A 20,411-nucleotide genomic window follows, 5' to 3' on the forward strand; every position below is an offset into this window, starting at 1 on the left:
TTGGGAGTCCTCGTGCAGGATACCCTTAAGGTTAACCTCCAGGTTGAGTCGGTGGTGAAGAAGGCGAATGCAATGTTGGCATTCATTTCTAGAGGAATAGAGTATAGGAGCAGTGATGTGATGTTGAGGCTCTATAAGGCACTGGTAAGACCTCACTTGGAATACTGTGTGCAGTTTTGGGCTCCTTATTTAAGAAAGAATGTACTGACATTGGAGAGGGTTCAGAGAAGATTAATTAGAATGATTCTAGGAATATGAGGAATGTTTGACCGCTTTTGGACTATACTCCTTGGAGTTTAGAAGAATGTGGGGGGACCTCATAGAAACATTTTGAATGTTGAAAGGCATGGACAGAGTGGATGTAACAAAGTTGTTTCCCATGGTGGGAGAGTCTAGTACGAGAGGACATGACTTGAGGATTGAGCGCCCATTCAGAACAGAGATGCGAAAAAAAATTTTTAGCCAGAGGGTGGTGAATCTATGGAATTTGTTGCCAAGGGTGGCAGTGGAGGCCAAGTCATTGGGTGTATTTAAGGCAGGATTGATAGGTATCTAAGTAGTCAGGGCATCAAAGGTTATGGTGAGAAGGCAGGGGAATGGGACTAAAGGGGAGATTGGATCAGCTCATGATGAAATGGCAGAGCAGACTCGATAGGCCGAATGGCCGACTTCTGCTCCTTTGTCTAATGGTCTTATGGAGATGTTGCTGCCAATATGGACTGTGTATCATAAAGTCCAAGATCCAGTTACAAAGGGAACTGTTGAGACCCAACATGGGCAGTATTCCCACCAGCTTCTGAAGAATGATTGTATTGAAAGCAGAACTGATGTCATTGATCAGTATTCTCACTTAGGAGACACCATTGTCCAGGTGGGACAGGACTGTGTAAAGGGTGGGGGCCGGAGCATTGAGGGGTTTGTCCACTTTTGTTGAAGAGAAGCCATGGTTAAGGAAAAACATTATGGAAAGAGCTTTGACCAGCGGCCAATGTAGACATGGTAAGTTTTGAGAGGAGGGAACTTCAATCAGGTCCTCTGTCCGAGTACAAAAGGCAGCAGCGGGTCACTACAGTGAAAAAGAGCTTGACCAGCAGCCAGTTGCTGCTTGGGATTGATTATCAAGAGTAACTTAAAGGAAGGCAGGGGCATGTACAGTGGTTATCATTTGAATAGACAGAGTCAGAGTGGTGATCTTGAGGCTTTAGCTCTTCGAGGCTTCAGTCAGAGAAAGCTAAAGAAAGAAAAACTCAAGGTTAAGGTTGTGATTTTTTTCCTGTCTTTATATCTGCTCAGTTAGGACAATAGAGATGCCAGGCAGGATAGTTGAGTACTTGCAGGATGTGATAAGGCAGAGAGTCCTCCAGTAACCCTGACGACGACAATTGTGAGAGTGCATCCAGCTGCAGCTTCTAACAATTCCCATTAAAGAGAGTGAGCTGGAACTGGATGAACTCCAGATCATTTTGGACATACAGAGATGTGGTTACACCCAAGGTGCAGGACACAGAAAACTGGGTGACATTCAGGAAAGGGAAAGGGGTTAAGGAGTCAGTGTGGAGTACCCTTTGGCCATTCTCCCCAACAACAGGTATATCACTCTGAATACTGTTGGGGGTAGTGTGGAAATGACCTATCAGAGGAAAATCACAATAGTCAGGTCTCTGGCACTGAGTCTGCCTCTGTGACTCAGAAGGGAAGTGGGGAGAAGAGGCACGCTATGGTGACAGGGGATGTTGAGACTTCTTAAAGCATTGGCGAGGCCTCACTTGAAGTATTATGGCAGTTTTGGACCCATCTTACAAATGACATGCTGAAACTGGAAAGAGTTCAAAGGAGGTTCACAGAAATGATTCCGGGATTGAATGGCTTGTGATATGAAGAGCATTTGATGGGTCTGGGCCTGTATTCACTAGAATTCAGAAGAATGAGGGGTGACCTCATTGAAACCTATTGAAAGTTGAAAGGCCTTGATAAGAGTGGATGTGGAGAGAATGTTTCCTATGGTGGGAGAGACCAAGACCAGAGACATAGCCGCAGAATAGAGGTGAGTTCTTCCAGAATGAAGATGAGGAGGAATTTCTTTAGCCAGAGAGTGGTGAACCTCTGGAATTCTTTGCCACAGGCATCTGTGTAGGCCAAGTCTTTATGCATATTTAAGGCAGAGGTTGATAGATTTTTGATTGGTCAGGGCATCAAGGGAATTAGGTAGAAGGCAGGAGATTGAGGCTGAGAGGAAAATTCGATCAGCCATGATGAAATGGCAGTGCCTAATTCTGCTCCATATCACAGGCTTATGAAAGAGATATATGCTGGTTGAACTGTCGAGTGTTTCCAGTATTTTCTATTTTTATTTCAATCTTCAGTATCTGCAGTATTTTTGATTGTCAATATCTAAAGCATTAAGTTTGTTTGTCCACTTTATCTGACCAATCTGACAATAATTTTCTATTTCAGATTTCTAACATCTGCCCAACTTCCAATGTCTCTGTAACTCTGGAACATTAATTCTGTTTCACTCTTTCGTGTATCCCTCAATATTTTGTTATTTTCATAGCAAAACCTCGACCCTCAGTACCACTTTTGCTTTCCATTTTGCAGAATGTGCACTGAGTTTCATTTCCCAGCAGCGTACACGGAAACGCATATTCCGAGATCAAATGCCCAGACTCCGGTCCCATGTGATTGAAGGATCTGTGTGATCTGTCCTGCCGAAGGGTTTCGGCCCGAAACATTGACTGTACTTTTATCTATAGATGTTACTGGCCTGCTGAATTTCTCAAACGTTTTGCGTGTGCTAATTGTGTGTGCAGATTGAGTTGAGGGAAGCGGTTTGCATCTGGGGTATTGTAGTTCCCAGCGCCGGAAGGACTCCAGATCCCGGGAGCCCCCGCGCTCACGGCGCATGCGGAAGTGGGGGAAGGGTGCGGAGAAAGGCGACCGACTCTGCTTCCCTCGCAGTTCCGTGGGGAGAGAAAGGAAGGCCGGAGAGTGGGCAGACATCGACGAGAATGGCGGGCTCGCTTCCCAGGCGAATCACCAAGGTATGGCAGCCGGGAAACCGTTCTTCCCATTAAAGTAAATACCTGCTGTAGACGGTCCGGGATTTTTCTCTCGGGCCCTGGCGAAACCACTTCCGCTTCCAGCGAGTGCAGCGATAAGAAAGCCTCATGGCGTCGACATGGCGCCGGGCGGCCTTCAATTTCGCAGGGGTGGCTTAGTGGGCACACCGAGATGACTGAGGGGGGAAGCGGGGCGTAGTGTTGAACGCAGCAGGTCGGCTTGTGGGGAGGGGGGGGGTTTCCAGGGACAGATCGATGGGTGTGACGATGCGATGGGGGAGGGGAGTGTGAGGGTAGGTAGATCGGGAGGGGTTGTAGAAGTGTGTGTGACGGAGGGCCGGTGAGGCCAGGTCGGGGGGGGGGGGGGGAGTGAGCGAACCGGGGAGGAGAATGAGAGTGGATTCGGGGGGGGGGGGGAGCAGATCGAGGCGGGAGTGAGGGTAGGTAGATCGGGAGGGGTTACAGGAGTGTGACGGTGGGCCGGGGAGAGCAGATCGGGGGGAAGTGTGACGGTGGGCCGGACGGCTAGGTCGAGGGGGAGAGTGAGATGGGCCGGGGGGGGGGCAGGTCGAGGGGAGAGTGAGATGGACCGGGGGGGGGGGCAGGTCGAGGGGAGAGTGAGATGGACCGGGGGGGGGGCAGGTCGAGGGGAGAGTGAGGGTGGACCGGGGGGGGGCAGGTCGAGGGGAGAGTGAGATGGACCGGGGGGGGGGGCAGGTCGAGGGGAGAGTGAGATGGACCGGGGGGGGGGCAGGTCGAGGGGAGAGTGAGGGTGGACCGGGGGGGGGGGGGCAGGTCGAGGGGAGAGTGAGGGTGGACCGGGGGGGGGGGGGCAGGTCGAGGGGAGAGTGAGGGTGGACCGGGGGGGGGGGCAGGTCGAGGGGAGAGTGAGGGTGGACCGGGGGGGGGGGCAGGTCGAGGGGAGAGTGAGGGTGGACCGGGGGGGGGGGCAGGTCGAGGGGAGAGTGAGGGTGGACCGGGGGGGGGGCAGGTCGAGGGGAGAGTGAGGGTGGACCGGGGGGGGGGCAGGTCGAGGGGAGAGTGAGGGTGGACCGGGGGGGGCAGGTCGAGGGGAGAGTGAGATGGGCCGGGGGGGGGGGGGAGCAGGTCGTGGGCCGGGCGCAGGCCAGCGGTGTGGGGTGCATTTAGGGGGCAGGGGACACGGCGAGGCCGAGGCGTCCTGGTGAAAAGTTGAGCGCTGTGTCCCGGCAATAGACGGGGTGGGGGGGGGGCGTTGCCATAGAGACGCGCGGGCCGCTGACGTCACGGGCCGGGGAGGGAGGGGCCGCAGCCTGGAGCTGGGAGTAGCTGCGGCGTCCACCTGCCTGTGCGGGGCTGGGCTTGAATGGCACCCAGCTGTGGCTGCAATTGGAGCTTCTGGGAATGTTCTGTCCGCCCTCTGGAGTCGGCAGTTTATTGGCTTCCTGCTTCATTTGCTCTTTGTCAGATGGGGTGGTGTTAGTGGGTTAATGTCACTGATTTTTTAATCCCGTTTCACATGACCGTTTTGCTGAAAGCAGTTGACGAAGATGGATGAGTGGATGATCTTGGCATATAAGGAGGGAATATTCTGTTGAAGTTCAAATAACTGCATCCAAGCAGTTGATTTTTGTATTTCATAATTTGAGTTTCTAAACCTTCAAATGCACCGCAAGTGAAATTAATCTAGTGTGACTTGTAGAATTGACAATTCAGATATTTTGGGGGAAATCCAAGCTGACAGGCTAAATTAACATGACAGTTCAGTGTAGAGATCTTTGAAAGTACCTTCCCTTGTATTGGTTGGAAAGGCCCACCTGCAGTCAGCATAAAAGTGCCATGCACGATTGATTCACTTTTTTCCCCAGAATTGAATGTATGCCTACCAGGACGTGTACGCACAGCTTGGAGGGATGGGAATGTACATTTTATGCTTTGTTTACACATAGAAGCAGAATTAAGCCATTTGGCCCATAAATTGTGCTCCACCATTCCATTATGACTGATTTATTTTCCCTCTCAACTGCCTTCTCCCTGTAACCTTTGACACCTTTACTAACCTGTCAACCTCTGCTGTAAATATACTCAATGACTTGGCCTCCATAGTGGTCCATGGCAAAGAATTCAATAGAGACACGACCCTCTGGCTAAAGAAATTACTCCTCATCTTTGTTTTTAAGCGATGTTGCTCTATTTTGAGGCTGTGCCTCAGTAGCTGAGAGGCTAGGTGTGGAAATGGCTTTCCTGTGGCTATGATGGTAATTTAAAGGGTTGGTCATTGAAGACAGATGAGAGAAAAGATATTTTTATCTGGGTGGGGAAGTGAATCTGGAATTCACTGTACATGACAAGTCTGGGGTTTGGCTATCTTGTATCTCCTACCTAATAGCTGCATTGTGAAGATTGCGTGGTCTGGATGGTGGGGGGGGGGGGGTGGGGGCGGTGTTACTGAGGAATATCATCACCTTCTTGGTTGACAACTGTGACTAATAAGGCCCCAGCTATGCACAATCTCAAATGGTTAGATTGAGAGGAGATTTATTAGAGGATGTTAGGGCTTCAAAGGTGCATGGGCAAATTAAATATGTAAGAACACGAAAATGGAATATAAGGTGCAAAGTTACCCACTACAGTGCACAAACTTTCAGAGAGAAACTTACAAAGTTTACATTCAAAGGGATCCATATGTGCTTGCATACAAGTCAATGAAAGACCATGTAAAGATGTACAAGCAATTTGGAAGGCGAATACATATTACCCTTTATTATCAGAGGATTTGTATACAGTATTGTAAAGAACCTTAGCAAAATCACACCTGGAATACTGGATCACCTTCCAGGATATACCTTCTCATTACTGTCTTCAGGGAGGGGGTACAGGAGTCTGGGTTGCACTCCACACTTTTAGAACAGCTTCTTCCCCTCTGTCGCCAGATTTCTTGCACTATACTGCTGCCACAGATCAACAAATTTTACAACAGATTTCAATGATAATAAACCTGATTCCTATTCTGAATGCTGTCTTCCTGTGATATTGCTTCCTGTAGATGTCCTTGTGGTAGGAAGAGCTGTACCCGTGATGGAACAGGCTGATTGGTTGCTTGTTGAGTTTTATTAAAACTTGGAGGAGGGGAGCATACATGGAGAAAATAACTTTTGTAAATTGCCAACATTGGAGAACAGCTCAACCCAATCATTCGCCGCCTGAGTTGCACATTTTTTTGAATTATTTCCATGGGAAAAGTAAATTTTGGAATAATTACTGCTGGGTGGGGTAGGTTTTGGTTTATATAGAAATATTAACCTCTGACACCCAACCAGAATTCTGAAATGGAATTCCTTCGTGGCTTGTTGTGGGCAGTCTTTCCATGGGAGTTATTGGTGTAAGGTACGGTGACATGGTGAGTGTTGTCCATCACTGGAGACAGGTGACAGTTGCTGCCAGTGAAAGATGATACGCCTGCATCCTGTGGGCTCTTAGTTCTGCTAGAGGTGTTGCAATCTGTTGTCTCCCCTGCTCTTTATTGGGAACATAGCTTGCTCCATCCTGGATATTTCACTGATTTGTGTTTCTGCTTCTTTCCCCAGCCTAGAAATTTCAGTGGTTTAAAAACTTCAGAGACTACAGCTGAGCTTATTGTCCAGAATAAATCTTTGAGCCAGGGAGAGCTGTGCATGTAGACAGATGACCATAGCAGCTTGCATGGCATCCAACAGGAATGGGTGAAGTGTTGCAGGATCGCTGCCACACCCCAGCAAAGTATGCACTTGCTGGGTTGCATCCCTGAGCTCTCGTTTCAGTGCTGAGTGGCAGCACCATTCACCCTGTCCATTCAGTAGCAACACCTGGCCTTTCCACATCAACCCATGAGGCAATTCCTTGGGATTTGCATCAGTCTCCTGACACAACGTGAGGTTTTTTTGAAGTCCAGGTGTTAATATGTTTGGACAGGAGCTCAAGGGTGTTGTAATGAGTCTGTTCCCTGCAGCATTCTGGTGGGGGTGCCCATTTAGGCAGCGCTTGTTTGGACAGAAGCAGTTAACATTACAGGTTGATGACCTTGTGTCAGAATTGGGAAAAGCTGAATGTTTTGAATTGCAGAGAAGCAGGAGGGATAGACAGGACCAAAGGAGTGTCAGATAGGGTGGGGCCAGAGAGACTGAATTAACATTACAGATAGACACAGTTTTCTATTAGAGGTGACTGGATCTGCGGCAGACCAGAAAGGCTGGTTTGGTGAACTTGTTGAAATTCACTGTCAGCTGATGGCATAATGTGAGGTGCTGTCCCTTGCTTACATTGGGTTCACTGGAACAGCGCATGAGCCCCAAAGTTGGTCAAAGTGACTGAGAGGCATTGGTCCAGAACATGTTGTCATCAAAGCAAGTACAGGGCAGCTTGGAGAAGCTGGTAGAACTGAAAACTTACAGGAAACAAACTGGGAGGAAGTGTGGTAATCTGACTAGTGGATCTGAATCAGAGAGAGAGGGAACAGTGAAAGAGACATGTATTCCAGAAGGACCAAAGCCTAGCCCAAACCACGTAGTTCTCATGGCTATATCTTTCATTTGGAGAAGGCTAAGTAGGTTAACAAAGTTATTGAAGTCTAACCGGGTGAGGGGAAGGAGTGGTTGTATATCTGTTCAGCGCAGAGCCTTCCAGGAATACTGATATGGGGTGTAGAGGAATTGGATATCTCTGATGTAACTCAAGCTGGTTGGAATCAGAAAACTAGAAAATATCAAAGTGGTGGACAGTGTCACAAATACAAGTAGAAACAGATTAAACAAGAAAAGAGAGAACCTAATCAAGATGAGCATTAGAAGTTTTGGCAAAAGTAGACTGAAAGAACTCTGTATCAAGGCGCCCCGCCCTGTGGATCTTGTGAGAGATGGAAGTGAGCGGTGTATGATTGTGATTTCTGTACCCTGTCTCAGTGATCTCACCAGTTTTTTGTGTCTGTCACTCTTGGACTCATTCTTTTCCATCACATTAAAAATGTGTTCAGTTTCTAACATTTAGGATGAAGTCATTAACCAGTTTATTCCATTGCTTACTGTTGGATCTGAGTATTTGTAGCATTTTCTGCTTTTTATTCTAGATTTATATCATTGCAATTTTTTTTTGGTCTGTATCTAATAAATTCTTCACTTCTAAGAGTGTAGCATTTTTAATACTTCATCCTTTCCCTACTCCATAGAATGTTTTTAATCTGGTTCTTTTTGATGCAACACTGGGATAATCCCTTTTTTGTGAATTAGCTACAACATTTCACTGAGAATCTTATCAACATTTAAATGTTAAATGTCATCCATTTCTGAGGCCAGGTTTTTCAATAACCTCTTTGCTAGTGATTGTCAAAGTTTCATTTTAGCTGTACAGATTCAATACATTAGCTTGCTGCTAGTGCTATTGCACACAGCTTAATGAGCTGTGAGATGCACAGTGATGAGAAGATCTGAAACTTGCCGAACAGGATTGTAGTGGGAGTTTGTTCCTTGTATTTGGATATCCCAAGTGTTTGAATGTCTTAGTAGTTAATGTTGAATTCAGCTTTAGGGATTAAGTACCAAATGATTAAAGATTCTGCTGCAATTTTGATTGCACTGTTAGTATGTAGTGCCAACGTGATTACAACATGGGAAGATACACAGAGCCTAGCCACAAGGGTTCAAACAGGCTTTAACTTTGTTTGTTCTTGTGAATCATAATTCAGATTTGCAGATAGTTTTTCTTTTCCCCTTGAACTCAGCTGTTCACAGCTGGCAGGGTAGGAACAAGTAGTTGACATGTGGTTAGTGTGAGATAGGCACTAGTGGTGGTGCTGTTGTGTTCTTTTTCTGTGGACTGACTTAATTGATATGGATTAATCACTGCTGATGTATTGTCTCGTCTGTTTGACAGTGAGGCTAATTGGACTTGGGTAGTGGCATGTCAGGTATACCACTTGCATCATGAGACCTGATTAAAGTGCACATGTAGTGAGCCAGCTTCCATTATTTTGCATAAGCAGGGGTGGACTGTATGTCACTGTGAATGCTGAAGGTTCGAAGGCTCCCATACAACTTTTCTCCCATTCATTTAGGGTTTGAGACTGCCTTTTGAGAAGCTGAGATCAATCTTTGTTAAAGAATGAATTTATACTCTGTTAATTGCTTATGTTAGCTGTAGTTAATTAAAATGTCAGATAAGAATTAAATCAGTGCAAAATAAAACGGAGCAATTTAATTAAGTGCTAATAATTAATAGTTTTAATTATTTCAATTTAATATCAGGGCAAATGAACCTGTTTAAGGAACATGGATCTCAAGTAATTCAGCTATTCAGTACACAAAAATGAGCTTGAATTCAGGCTTAAGCATGCCTTGTTCTTTTTTTTGGTTAGACTTAACTCTGCCATTGTGCCTGATCCCTGTACTAAGAAAAAAGGCATCAGTCTTAAATACTGAGTCATAAGCATGTTTTGTGTAAAAAGGTTCGTCACCCTCAGAAGAAATTCTTTTTTGTCTCAGCCTTGGGTATGCATTGCTTTAGTCTGATACTCTGATGTCGTCTATGGATCTTAATAACATTATGATAACATAATATCTTGATAACATAATTTTGATAACATTATGGACCATTTTTTTAAAAGTACAGCACAGGAACCAAAATGGTCCAACCAATGTTTTATATAGTTCGATCTTCCTTTCTTAATCATCTTTTAAACTATCAGAAATATGTACAGTTCACATTGTTCCACAGAAAACAGCCCCTTTATCTCTGGGACCAAGGTGGTGAACCTTTTCTGCTTTGCTTTGAAGGCATTAGAATAGACCATACAGAGTAGATGTTTCGTTTTTATTGCCTTGCAGCACGTAGTATGCTTTTCTGGTCCTTCAAGTTGTGTCACTTATACTGAGTCATAAGCATGTCTTGCGTAAAGAAGGTATTGTGTAAAACTTTTTTTGTCTTAGTGTCTCACTTGAGCATTTCTGCTTTGATAGGGTTTTGGTGCTAGAGTTGCCCTGATAGAGAGATTGGGGAGAATGAGATGTAGATCATCTGAGTAAGGACAACTTTGGAGAGGCATGTGGCATTGCATGCTGGTATCATGACTAATGCCAGTGACCTTCCAACCCCATGTGCTCTGCTGACTGTACAGTGAATCATATATGCTGACAAAATTGTCTACACATTAAAAGGGATTTATCAGCTGAAGTTTGAGATAATGAAAAGTGCTTTAAATGTAAGATTGATATATTTTAAATTCATGAAGATCATTGTTCTTGCAGCTTTGGGTACTACCTTTTTAAATTTATAGTTTATGTTGCTAGGCCAGCCATCTCTGACCGGTCATAATCCAGAAAAGAGTATTTCAAATTTTATTATGGCAGTTTGGGAAATCAGTAAAAACATGTAGTTCACCACCTTTGTTCATGAACTCAGAGGGTGAATGGCCTTCCAGAAGCTCATAGGCAGTGATTATCTCTCTGAAAGATGGTGTATCGAAAGAAATAACCGCTTCCCACCAAGATTTGATAATTTTATGAAAATGAACTGTTTTGACTGGATTGTAATACTAGTTCTTGAAAGTTTCTGATTATTAACCTTGGAATAGGAGAAATGTTACTGAATGTTAATTTCCAGGTGAACTGTATCATGCAATTTTATAACCATTAGTAACTACAACCATTCCATTTGGGGTTTTTCCAGAAGTGTGGTGAGATTTGTTTTCTTTCAATTGTTGCTATGTACAACACAGGTGTGTTTATCTTTGCGAGCATTGGGTTTCCACAGTACAGCAACTTGCAAGATCTAAGCTGACTTATCATTCTGGCAGAGCGGTCTGGGGGACATTCTGAGATTATGAAATGTATTTTTTTTAAAAGCAAGTTCCTTTAACAAGAACTGACATCTTTCAAATCAAACAATTTCCAGGGGATAAAGTAACAATTAAAATGAGTAGAGGGCAGTAAACATACTAATATGGAACTTCAAGTTTAATTTTTAATAATTGAGTGAGCTTTCAACTTGGAAGTCAAATATATTTAAATGAATAATGGAACAGAAGATGAATCAGAGGAATCTCATCTTTATCTGAAAGTACAAGAGGTTACAGCAGTAATTACATGCTGGATGAGCCAGCCTGAAGTAAAAGTGGCTGCTGGCAGTTTAGATACAGAATCCACTGCTCAGATAGAGAAGACAAGGGATTCGTCGCCCAGCTCAGTGTATAATATACATCACAAAATGGTGATAAGGCCATTGAAAAAATGAGTAAATGAATCAATAAGCTTACTACATCACTGTGAGCCCAAACAAGTTGGAATACAAAAGTGGCATTGAGTTTTTCTGGAACCCTTTCCCATTCACCTGCTGGGTTTTAAAGTTGGTAAAGTGGCAAAAGGGACAAAAAGGTGCATGTATTGGGAATAGAATAATCTAGCCGAGGAGGCAGAACACAGAAAATCAGCAGTTTTCCTGCTTACACAAAAGCTGTAATAGAGTTTTTTGCCAGGTCTGAGGTCTTGATTTTCAAATGCTCTTTTCATTAGCAGACCATGTGCTTCACAAATGTTTTGCCATCCAAGTTATTGTGGGCAAATGGTTAAGAAGATCGGAGGGGGGTCATTACTATTAATTTACAGTTATTTTCCTGGAGAGGCCCAAGTACTAATATGGTTTGGTTTAAGTACAGCTGCCGGAGAAGCCATTATTTAATACTTATCAGTGATTCCCACAACCATTTAAAGAAAGATGCCAGTGTAAATCAGAGTCACTCACACTGGTTTGCTTAGCAGCTATCTGATTAGATTTGATTTTTTTTATGCCAGTGCAACATCTCCATAACAGAAAACCAGGGATGTGAATTGGGCTAAAATTTTCTGTCAGAAAGGGCACGTCAGTTCTGGAGAACTGTATGCTGTAGATATCTGAAGAGAAAATTTTGTGCTTTGACGTCCATGACTTGATTAAACATACGAGTTGTGACAAAGGCTTTTGCAGATACCGTAATTGAAAATATGGTAGAAAGCTGCAGTTTGTTGTATGACATTCAATGGATTAGTCCAGTATGTAATTATACAATGAGAGGCCCTTCGATGGTCAGGTTGACCATGGATATTTTGTCCTAGCTGTCATGTGTTCAGTCCGTACACGAGCCAGAGCAATACAGTACTTAGAGCAAGCTGTTGCACATGCAACAGGGTCCCCCAACCTCTTCTCTTTCCCTCCACCCTCCAGCAGCTGAAGAATTCCAAGGAACAGCAGAGACCAGTGTAGTGTGGCGCCGGGGGAGACCGGTGTAGTTTAGCGCTGGAGGAGGCCAGTGCGGCATAGAGACGAGCAGTATTGCAGCAATTGCCAGTCAGCATTGAACTCAATGTAGTACTGCCTTAAGGTATTTTTCCTCGGTTTACTCCCGAGGTCTTCCCCATGGATGGGCATAGCTGCAAGTCATTGGAGGTTTAAATTAGAGTTTTCCTTCTAGATGATCTGCCAACCACGGCTAATAAACCCCATATGCCTGGAGTGACCGGTTTTAAGGTGCCTTTGCCCCTTCTGTCAGTAAAAATGCTTCTGCTGGGGCTTAGTAGCTAAATCACACGTGAAGGCCAAGGACTGGAATTGGTTGTTAGAAGCAATTGGAGACACACACCATTGAGAGCATTTAATACCAATATATAATAAAGCCTGGCAAATGAAATTGAACCTGAAGTGGGTGGGGGTGGTCTAGGAGACATTTTTATTGGGAGGAGAATAGACCAGAACAGAGAATCAGCTTGTATGTGCCCAAAGTAAAAGTGGGCACGTGTGAAAAGTAAGACAATTCCAGATTGTGTGGTGTTAGCTGAGCTGGAGGATTTTATTTTTGTTTAGCGTTTAAATTGGGATGTGACTGTTTGAAACTTCTGAGAAGAAATGGTTGTAGCAGCCAACCAGTGTGATTAGGAAGGTGAACAGAGGATGGTAGAAAAGGCATGGATCAATAACAGTAATAAAAGAACTTAAGGAAAATTCTACTTAAATTCATCTGAACTACCCAAATTCATTCTCTTGAAATGCTTCAACCCATTGCAAACTGAAGTAGCATTAGCCTAAATAGCTCTTTTGGCTTGCTCTCCCAGGTTTCTGTTGTAAATGCTCTGAGTGATACACTTCAAAATTTATGATTGAGTGACATACTGTGAGAAAATTGTGTGAATCTGAAAGTAAGTGGAGGGAAAATCTTAAAGTTAATAAAAAAAATTGAAGGTGATCAAAAGCAATGATGGAAAAATAGTTCTACTAAAAGTCAAAGATGAACAAGCTGATTGTGGGTAAATAAAAGGACATTCAACTAGTGTTTGACAAAGGACAAATTGAATATTGTCAAAGATAAATTACAAAATTAAATCACTGAATATAGAAAGTAAATGTTTTGACCTGCAGATAACAAGACGAGCTAGAAAAATTCAGTGAGAAATAGAATTATTTGTGAGTGTAATTTTTTAAACTTGGTCCTGGTAGTGTGCTGATACATAAGCAGCCATTGGAGATTATGGGAACACTAGTTTTTAGATTGTTACATAGAACTCACACAAAATCAGACCTTTTGGCCAGTCATGATGACAATGTGAACTAATTTTTTTTTAAAAGCTTGCCTCTGAAACCTTCCTCCTCTCACCTTAAAACTCTGCCCACTTATATTTGATATTTCTGTCCTGGGTAGGGCTCAGATTATCACAATTTTGTACACTTCCGTCAGATTTCCCCTCAGCCTCCAATTCCAAATTTGTCCATTCTCTCCTTATAGCTAATGAATGCACTTAAATCTAGTCAACATCCTGGTAAACCCTCTTCAGAGCCTCCACATCCTTCCTGTAGTACAGTGAATTGCTGCTAAACAGCTACAATTATTCTGTTAAATTAACTAAAGAGTAGGAATTGTAAAAACTTGATTAGTATTAGTGATAATGGGGGGGAAATACTAAAACTTTTTTTAAAAAGTGAAGAATTAGAATCCAGTTGGAAAATATTTAAAAGTGAGGATGGCTCCTGCAAGGCTCCTAAATAGCTTTGAGCCTTGAATAACTAAAATTGGTGGCAGGTATAAATCAACAGATGCCATTTATTTGAGATTTTTAAAGTCTATAGCAAAGTAAGCTTGATGGTTGGGGTATTTTGAATTGCTAAACAGATTGCTGAATGGTTGTCAGATCACCTTTTAACAAAAAATGAAAGAGCAAAGGATAGTTGCTTCGACTAGGTTGTAGTTCCCTGCAGGGATTGGTCCTGGATGCTTACTCATGAAACTGAGCCAGGAGAAGTGAGGGCAAAAGAAGAAAATGTACAAATAAAGGGTACAGAGAAGGATAGAATTGCTAGAATTTCTAAATGGTGACATGGTGATAATAACAAACACCTCAGAAAGAATGTGGCCTTTTATCAGATAGTTAAACATTACTTGCCAGATTGGCAGGTTCTAGTGCTGCAAATTATTCCCATGGACACGGCACATTATTGCTGCAGTCCTGTAAAGTTGGTTAGATTACAGGGTGTGCTCCAAAAATGAGCAAGTCCAGGATTGGGTCAGCAAATGGCAAATCTCTTAAGAGGGAAGCCTGATGCTTTAGGAGCAGGTCGGATGATTCCCTGTATTGGAAGATCCACAGTTTCCGAATGTGGTTGAGGCTCCTGTGGTAATTAATGTTATACATGCTTGTTAATGTTTTAAAATTAAGTTAGCTGCAGCAAGAATACATGTATTGAGAGTCCTGAACTCGTATCCCTTATTACCTTAGTTGTTTTGAAACCTTACTTATCCGCCCTCTCTTAATTCTCCATTTACCATCATCCCTCTGACTCCATCTGCCTACCACCTCTCTTGCAAATTTGGTTCCACCTTTCGCTTACTAGCTTCTGTCTATACTTCCCTCTCACTTCTCTCTACTGGATGCCTTCTCTCTACTGGACTCTCTTGACCTGCTGAGTTCTTCCAGCAGGTTATTAATCTGTCCCAGTTTTCCAGTATCTGCTGCTATTTGTACCTCCATTTGAAGTAGCCATCTTTGGCTTTGACAGGACTCCTGTAGAAAAAGGAGACTTGATAGGGTTGGGTACATCGATTTTTACCATAAATAAAAAGAAATTAAACAAATCTGTAGGCCCAAGGGAACAGCAAATCGTACACAGAAATCAGATGAGTAAGATGCTTACTTATTTTATCTAGAGATGTGACAGGCCTTTCCAATCTGTTAAGTCCAGTATACAACCGTGTAACCAATTAATCTACTAACCTGTACAACTTTGGAAGTGGAAGGAAACTGGAGCACCTGGAGGAAACGCACAAAGTCAGGAATGTACAGACAGCAGGGGAATTGAACCCAGGTCACTCTTGCTGTAATAGCATTACACTCGCCTTTATGGTACCATGCTGCCCAACAAGATATATATTCCTGTTTGCTTGTTTACCTAATGATGCAGTAAGGTCGTTGAAAAGGGTGGAAGCACACAGTATAAGCAGCTCATGCTAATTGCTAATGAAAATAGCTTCATTTTCATGCTAATACCCCAGTTTTCTACTGTACATAATTTTATCCCTGGTAATAGTTTAGTTTCTTTTGATCTCATTACAGGGTGAACAATAAATTTGCATCTATTTCCAAGCCTATTTTTTTTAGTAGATTTCTTGTCATTTGCTCTAAACACTCTGAGAAGCCTTGCTTGTGTGGGTTTGGAACGGGAGTGAGGGTCTGCAGTTCAACTGTTCTATATTTGAGCTGGAGGGGACTCTTTGTGGCTAACTAAACTAATCTGATGGAAGTGCCAGGCAGCACAACAGATGGGTTATGATGTTTGGCATTCTCTAGTCATAGCAATGATGCTTTGGTAATACTGCTGGGTGTCATGGGGTCTTTATAAAATATGCTTGTTGTTCAGTGATGGTTGGTCTTCATTACTGTAAAAGTAGAATGCATTAAATTATGATTTGCTTAGTTCCCATGACTGAATTTCTAGGATGAGATGTAACTTTTTTTACATTTTATTGATTGCATGTAAATTGCTTGACAGAATCACTCAATTTTACATTTTAAACTCTTTTATTCTCTACTTGCAGTATGTTTAATCAATATAGTTATTTCGTGCAACCTGTCACTTTAAATTTGCACTAAATGGTGCTCCGTTAACTCTTTTGGGCCCCAATACTTTGAAGCACTGTTATCCTTTGTAATATGTCCCTTTTTTGGGATTTAAAAGTTCAGAATTCCTTACTACTTACCCTCTGCTTGGAAAAATCTCAATCTCTTTTGCTTACTTATGTAACTATGGCATTGATTCTTTGACTTCTGTTAAGCGAAGAGAGATTGAAAGGACTCTGTATACAGTGGTCAAATTTCCCATCATGTGGTAACCAGAACCACGTGGAATTTTAGATATTGTGAGTAGAGTTTTGTGTTAGTTCCCTCCTGATGTTTCTGTGCCTTGGCCAATAGGGGAAGTTCTGCACTTGGTGTCCCTGTTAGAGACTTTATTGGGCATAATTGATTTTGTAAAATATCAAATGACAAGTATCAGATCCAGCAGTGAGTTTCTGGTTCAGCTGAGCTGCACACTTGGTAACTTTATCCTATTTTGTCCTGAGTCTCCCATCCCATATCTCATATCACTACAGTTCAAGTTCAGGTTTGTTGCTATCTTAATTGTATGAAACAACATTCCCCGGACCATGTTGCTCCCACATGGCATATCAAACAAAATATTACCATGAATAAATTCATAAAATACAATTCAAAATGCATGTCGTATGCAGCACAGATAAATAGCTCACTGTCCTAGTGACAAGACTTTGGTGGTGGTAGGGTATTCATTAGTCTCCTAGCATGAGGGAAGAAGATGTTACCCAGCCTGACAATCCTGTATGTCCTTCCACATGGTAGTGGGTCAAAGGGATTGCGAGATGGATGGTAGAATCTCCAACAGTGTCTGCAACGCTCCCGGTACATGCCACAAATGGGGAAGGGAGATCCCAGGGATCCTCTCGGCAGATTTTACTATCTCCTGAGGTTCTTGCAGTCTGATGCCTTGCTGCTTCCATCTGTGCCTTCACTAGTGAGGTGGTGCGGTAGATCGCCCATTATGTGCACACCAAGAAACTTTGTACTCTTCACTCTTTCCACAGCGGAGCCATTGAGGTGCAGTGGAGTGTGGATAATGTCACTTTCCCTAATTATAAACCATACAAATGTCAATTTGACCCTGGTTCTTTGCCTTTATTACTTTCAGGCGATCATTTCAGTATATTCCTATTCTCTATATGTGTATCTTGGGTCTTTAACTCTTGTGCTCAAGTTTTGGCCTAAACAGGAATGGTTACACTGTCATGGCTGTCTTGTATATGTGTACTGTTTGAGAATGCCAAGTTCTAGCTATATTTCTATATGCTCAGTGTATTTGAGACTGAATTAAAATCCACTTCTATCTCTATTTCCAAACTGCCTGATTTTTCTGTGGTGGTTCAATTTTATTCTGTCTCTTCAAACAACACCCACTAAATTGTTACTAAATTTATTTTTTTTTTAAAAAAAACTGTAGTTGCCTGTTTTTTGGAAAAAATAATGAGCAATTTGCCTACACTTGGTGTTGACCTTGGTCTTCATTTCTATTAATCCTGTAGTACCAATTGCATACTTAAATCGTCAATCCTTGTTGACCTAATTGCTTAGAGAGACCATGACAAGTCCTGGGCATTTTTTTAAAAAGTTTAAGAAAATGCTTGACAGCTAGCCAAGCCATGCCCTGACTCTGCCCAACTGTCTATTTTAAATCAGATGAACTTCCCAAATCTAAATGTTCAAGCTTATTAATTACTTCATTTATATTTTAAATATTTCTCCAGATATTTAAATGAGTAGAATGCTGTTTTAATGCCAGTGTAACCTGGTGCAGATTGTTTGTGTAGGTATAAATCTTAAGTGCTGGAGACTGGTTGAAGATTTGGTTTTGGTATTCTGTATTTGATTTTCTGAGCTTAAAAACCTATTTTATTTAGTACTTTAGCAAAAGTTCACCATTTTTCATTAAATTTAATTGAATTGGAATGCATATATTTGGGAAATACTGTCTGTTTTGTTTTGGCTCATACAAATTAAATTTTGCTTTGAAGAGATGAGATTAACCTAAAATGGCTTCCTGATTGGGAGATTACAGTCAGTGCAGGTAGAAAATAGCATCTCCTCGCTGACAACACCAGTGCACCTGAAGGATGCATGCCTAGGCCCCTTGTTTTACCCTCTGCACCGATGACTGGCAAGACACTGCTTAAGCTCCATCTATAAATTTGCCAATGATACAATTTACTGGCAGAGTTTCAGATGGTATCAAGATGTAGTACAAGGAGTGAGATAGATTAGCTGGTTGAGTGGTGTTGCAACAACAACCTTGCACTCTACATCAGTAAGGCCAAGAAATTGATTATGGTCATCAGGAAGAGAAAGTCAAGGGACACACCTCATCAAGGAATCGAGCAGTGAAAAGGATGAGAGGTTTCAAGTTCCTGGATGTGGACCACTCTGAAAATCTATCCTGGGCTCGACATATTGATGCAATTACAAAGAAGGCATGCCAGCAGCTGCATTTCATTCGGTGTTTGAGGACCATATAAGACATAGGAGCAGAAGTAGACTGGGGAGTAGGTACAGAGATGTCAGGGGTAGGTTTTTTACTCAGAGAGTGGTGAGTGCGTGGAATGGGCTGCCAGCAACGGTGGTGGAGGCGGATACGATAAGGTCTTTTAAGAGACTTTTAGATAGGTACATGGAGCTTAGTAAAATAGAGTGCTATAGGTAAGCCTAGTAATTTCTAAGGCAAGGACATGTTCGGCACAACTTTGTGGGCTGAAGGGCCTGTATTGTGCTGTAGGTTTTCTATGTTTCTATGAGTCTGCTCTACCATTCAATCATGGGCTGATCCAATTCTTCCAGTCATCCCCACTACCCTGCCTTCTCCCCATACCCTTTGATGCCCTAGCTAATCAAGAACCTATTTATCACTGCCTTAAATACACCCAGTGACTTGGCCTCCACAGCTACTCTTGGCCACAAATTCCACAGATTTACCACCCTCTGACTAAAGTAATTTCTCCCCATCTCAGTTCTAAAAGGACATCCTTCAATCCTGAAGTCATGCCCTCTTGACCGAGAATCCCCTACAATGGGAAATAACTTTGCCATATCTAATCTGTTCAGGCCTTTTAACATTGGGAATGTCTCTATGAGATCCCCCCCACCATTCTCCTGAACTCCAGGGAATACAGCCCAAGAGCTGCCAGATGTTCCTCATATGGTAACCCTTTCATTCCTGGAACCATTCTCATGAATCTTCTCTGAACCCTCTCCAATGTCAGTATATCCTTTCTAAAATAAGGAGCCCAAACTGCACAGAATACTCCAAGTGTGGTCTCACGAGTGCCTTATAGAGCCTCAACATCACATCCCTGCTCTTATATTCTATACCTCTAGAAATGAATGCCAACATTGCATTTGCCGCCTTCACAACCGACTCAACCTGGAGGATAACCTTTAGGGTATCTTGCACAAGGACTCCCAAATCCCTTTGCACCTCTGCATTTTGAATTCTCTCCCCATCGAAATAGTCTGCCTGTTTATTTCTTCTACCAAAGTGCATGACCATACACTTTCCAACATTGTACTTCATTTGCCACTTCTTTGCCCATTCCCCTAAACTATCTAAGTCACTCTGTGGGCTGTTTCCTCAACAATACTTGCTCCTCCACTTACCTTAGTATCATCAGCAAATCTAGCCACAAATGTAGCAACTTTAGTATGTCACCAAATTTCTACAGATGTAGCCAGGAGAGCATTCTGTTTGGTTGCCTCACTGTTTGGTATAGAGGGGCCCCTGCACAGGATTGGAAAAAGCCTGGCAGCCATCATGAAGGACCCCAGTCACAGAGGACATGTCCGTTATTGCTGTCATCAAGGAGGAGGTACAGGAACATGATAACGAACACTCTGCATTGTAGCTTCTTCCCCTCTGCTATCAGATTTCTGAATGAACAATGAGCCTGTGTACTCTTCCTCACTACTTCCCCCCACTCGTTTTGCACTAATTTAATTTTTTGTATACGTATATATTCCTTAATGTAATTCAGTTCTTTTGTGTATTGCACTATACTGCTGCCACAAAATAACACATTTTATGACATGCGTCAGTGGTATTAAACCTGATTCAGATTCTGTCATTTAAACCAGGCACAACACAAGCTTTCTTCACAAAACAGGACATTTCATATGCTAAAAGTGCCCATATTTCATACTGTATCTGTTGGGTGAAAATTCCATTTGCTCTCTTGAAGACATTATCTCTACTGATGTATTGGCTGAAGTTCAG

General features: G+C 42.8%; 1 protein-coding gene across 1 annotated transcript in view; it reads left to right on the forward strand.

The window, feature by feature from the left end:
* The first annotated feature begins 2,884 nt into the window (after nucleotides 1-2,884).
* The window catches only part of LOC140738567 (ubiquitin-conjugating enzyme E2 N), a 28,241-nt gene continuing 10,714 nt past the window's right edge, over nucleotides 2,885-20,411 (forward strand). The window contains exon 1 of the mRNA XM_073066034.1: nucleotides 2,885-3,041. Within this exon, the coding sequence (XP_072922135.1) occupies nucleotides 3,009-3,041 (33 nt within the window). The 5' untranslated portion in view covers nucleotides 2,885-3,008. The remainder of the gene's footprint in view (nucleotides 3,042-20,411) is intronic.

This window comes from Hemitrygon akajei, chromosome 14 (assembly GCF_048418815.1).
Source record: "Hemitrygon akajei chromosome 14, sHemAka1.3, whole genome shotgun sequence".
Taxonomy (NCBI): domain Eukaryota; kingdom Metazoa; phylum Chordata; class Chondrichthyes; order Myliobatiformes; family Dasyatidae; genus Hemitrygon; species Hemitrygon akajei.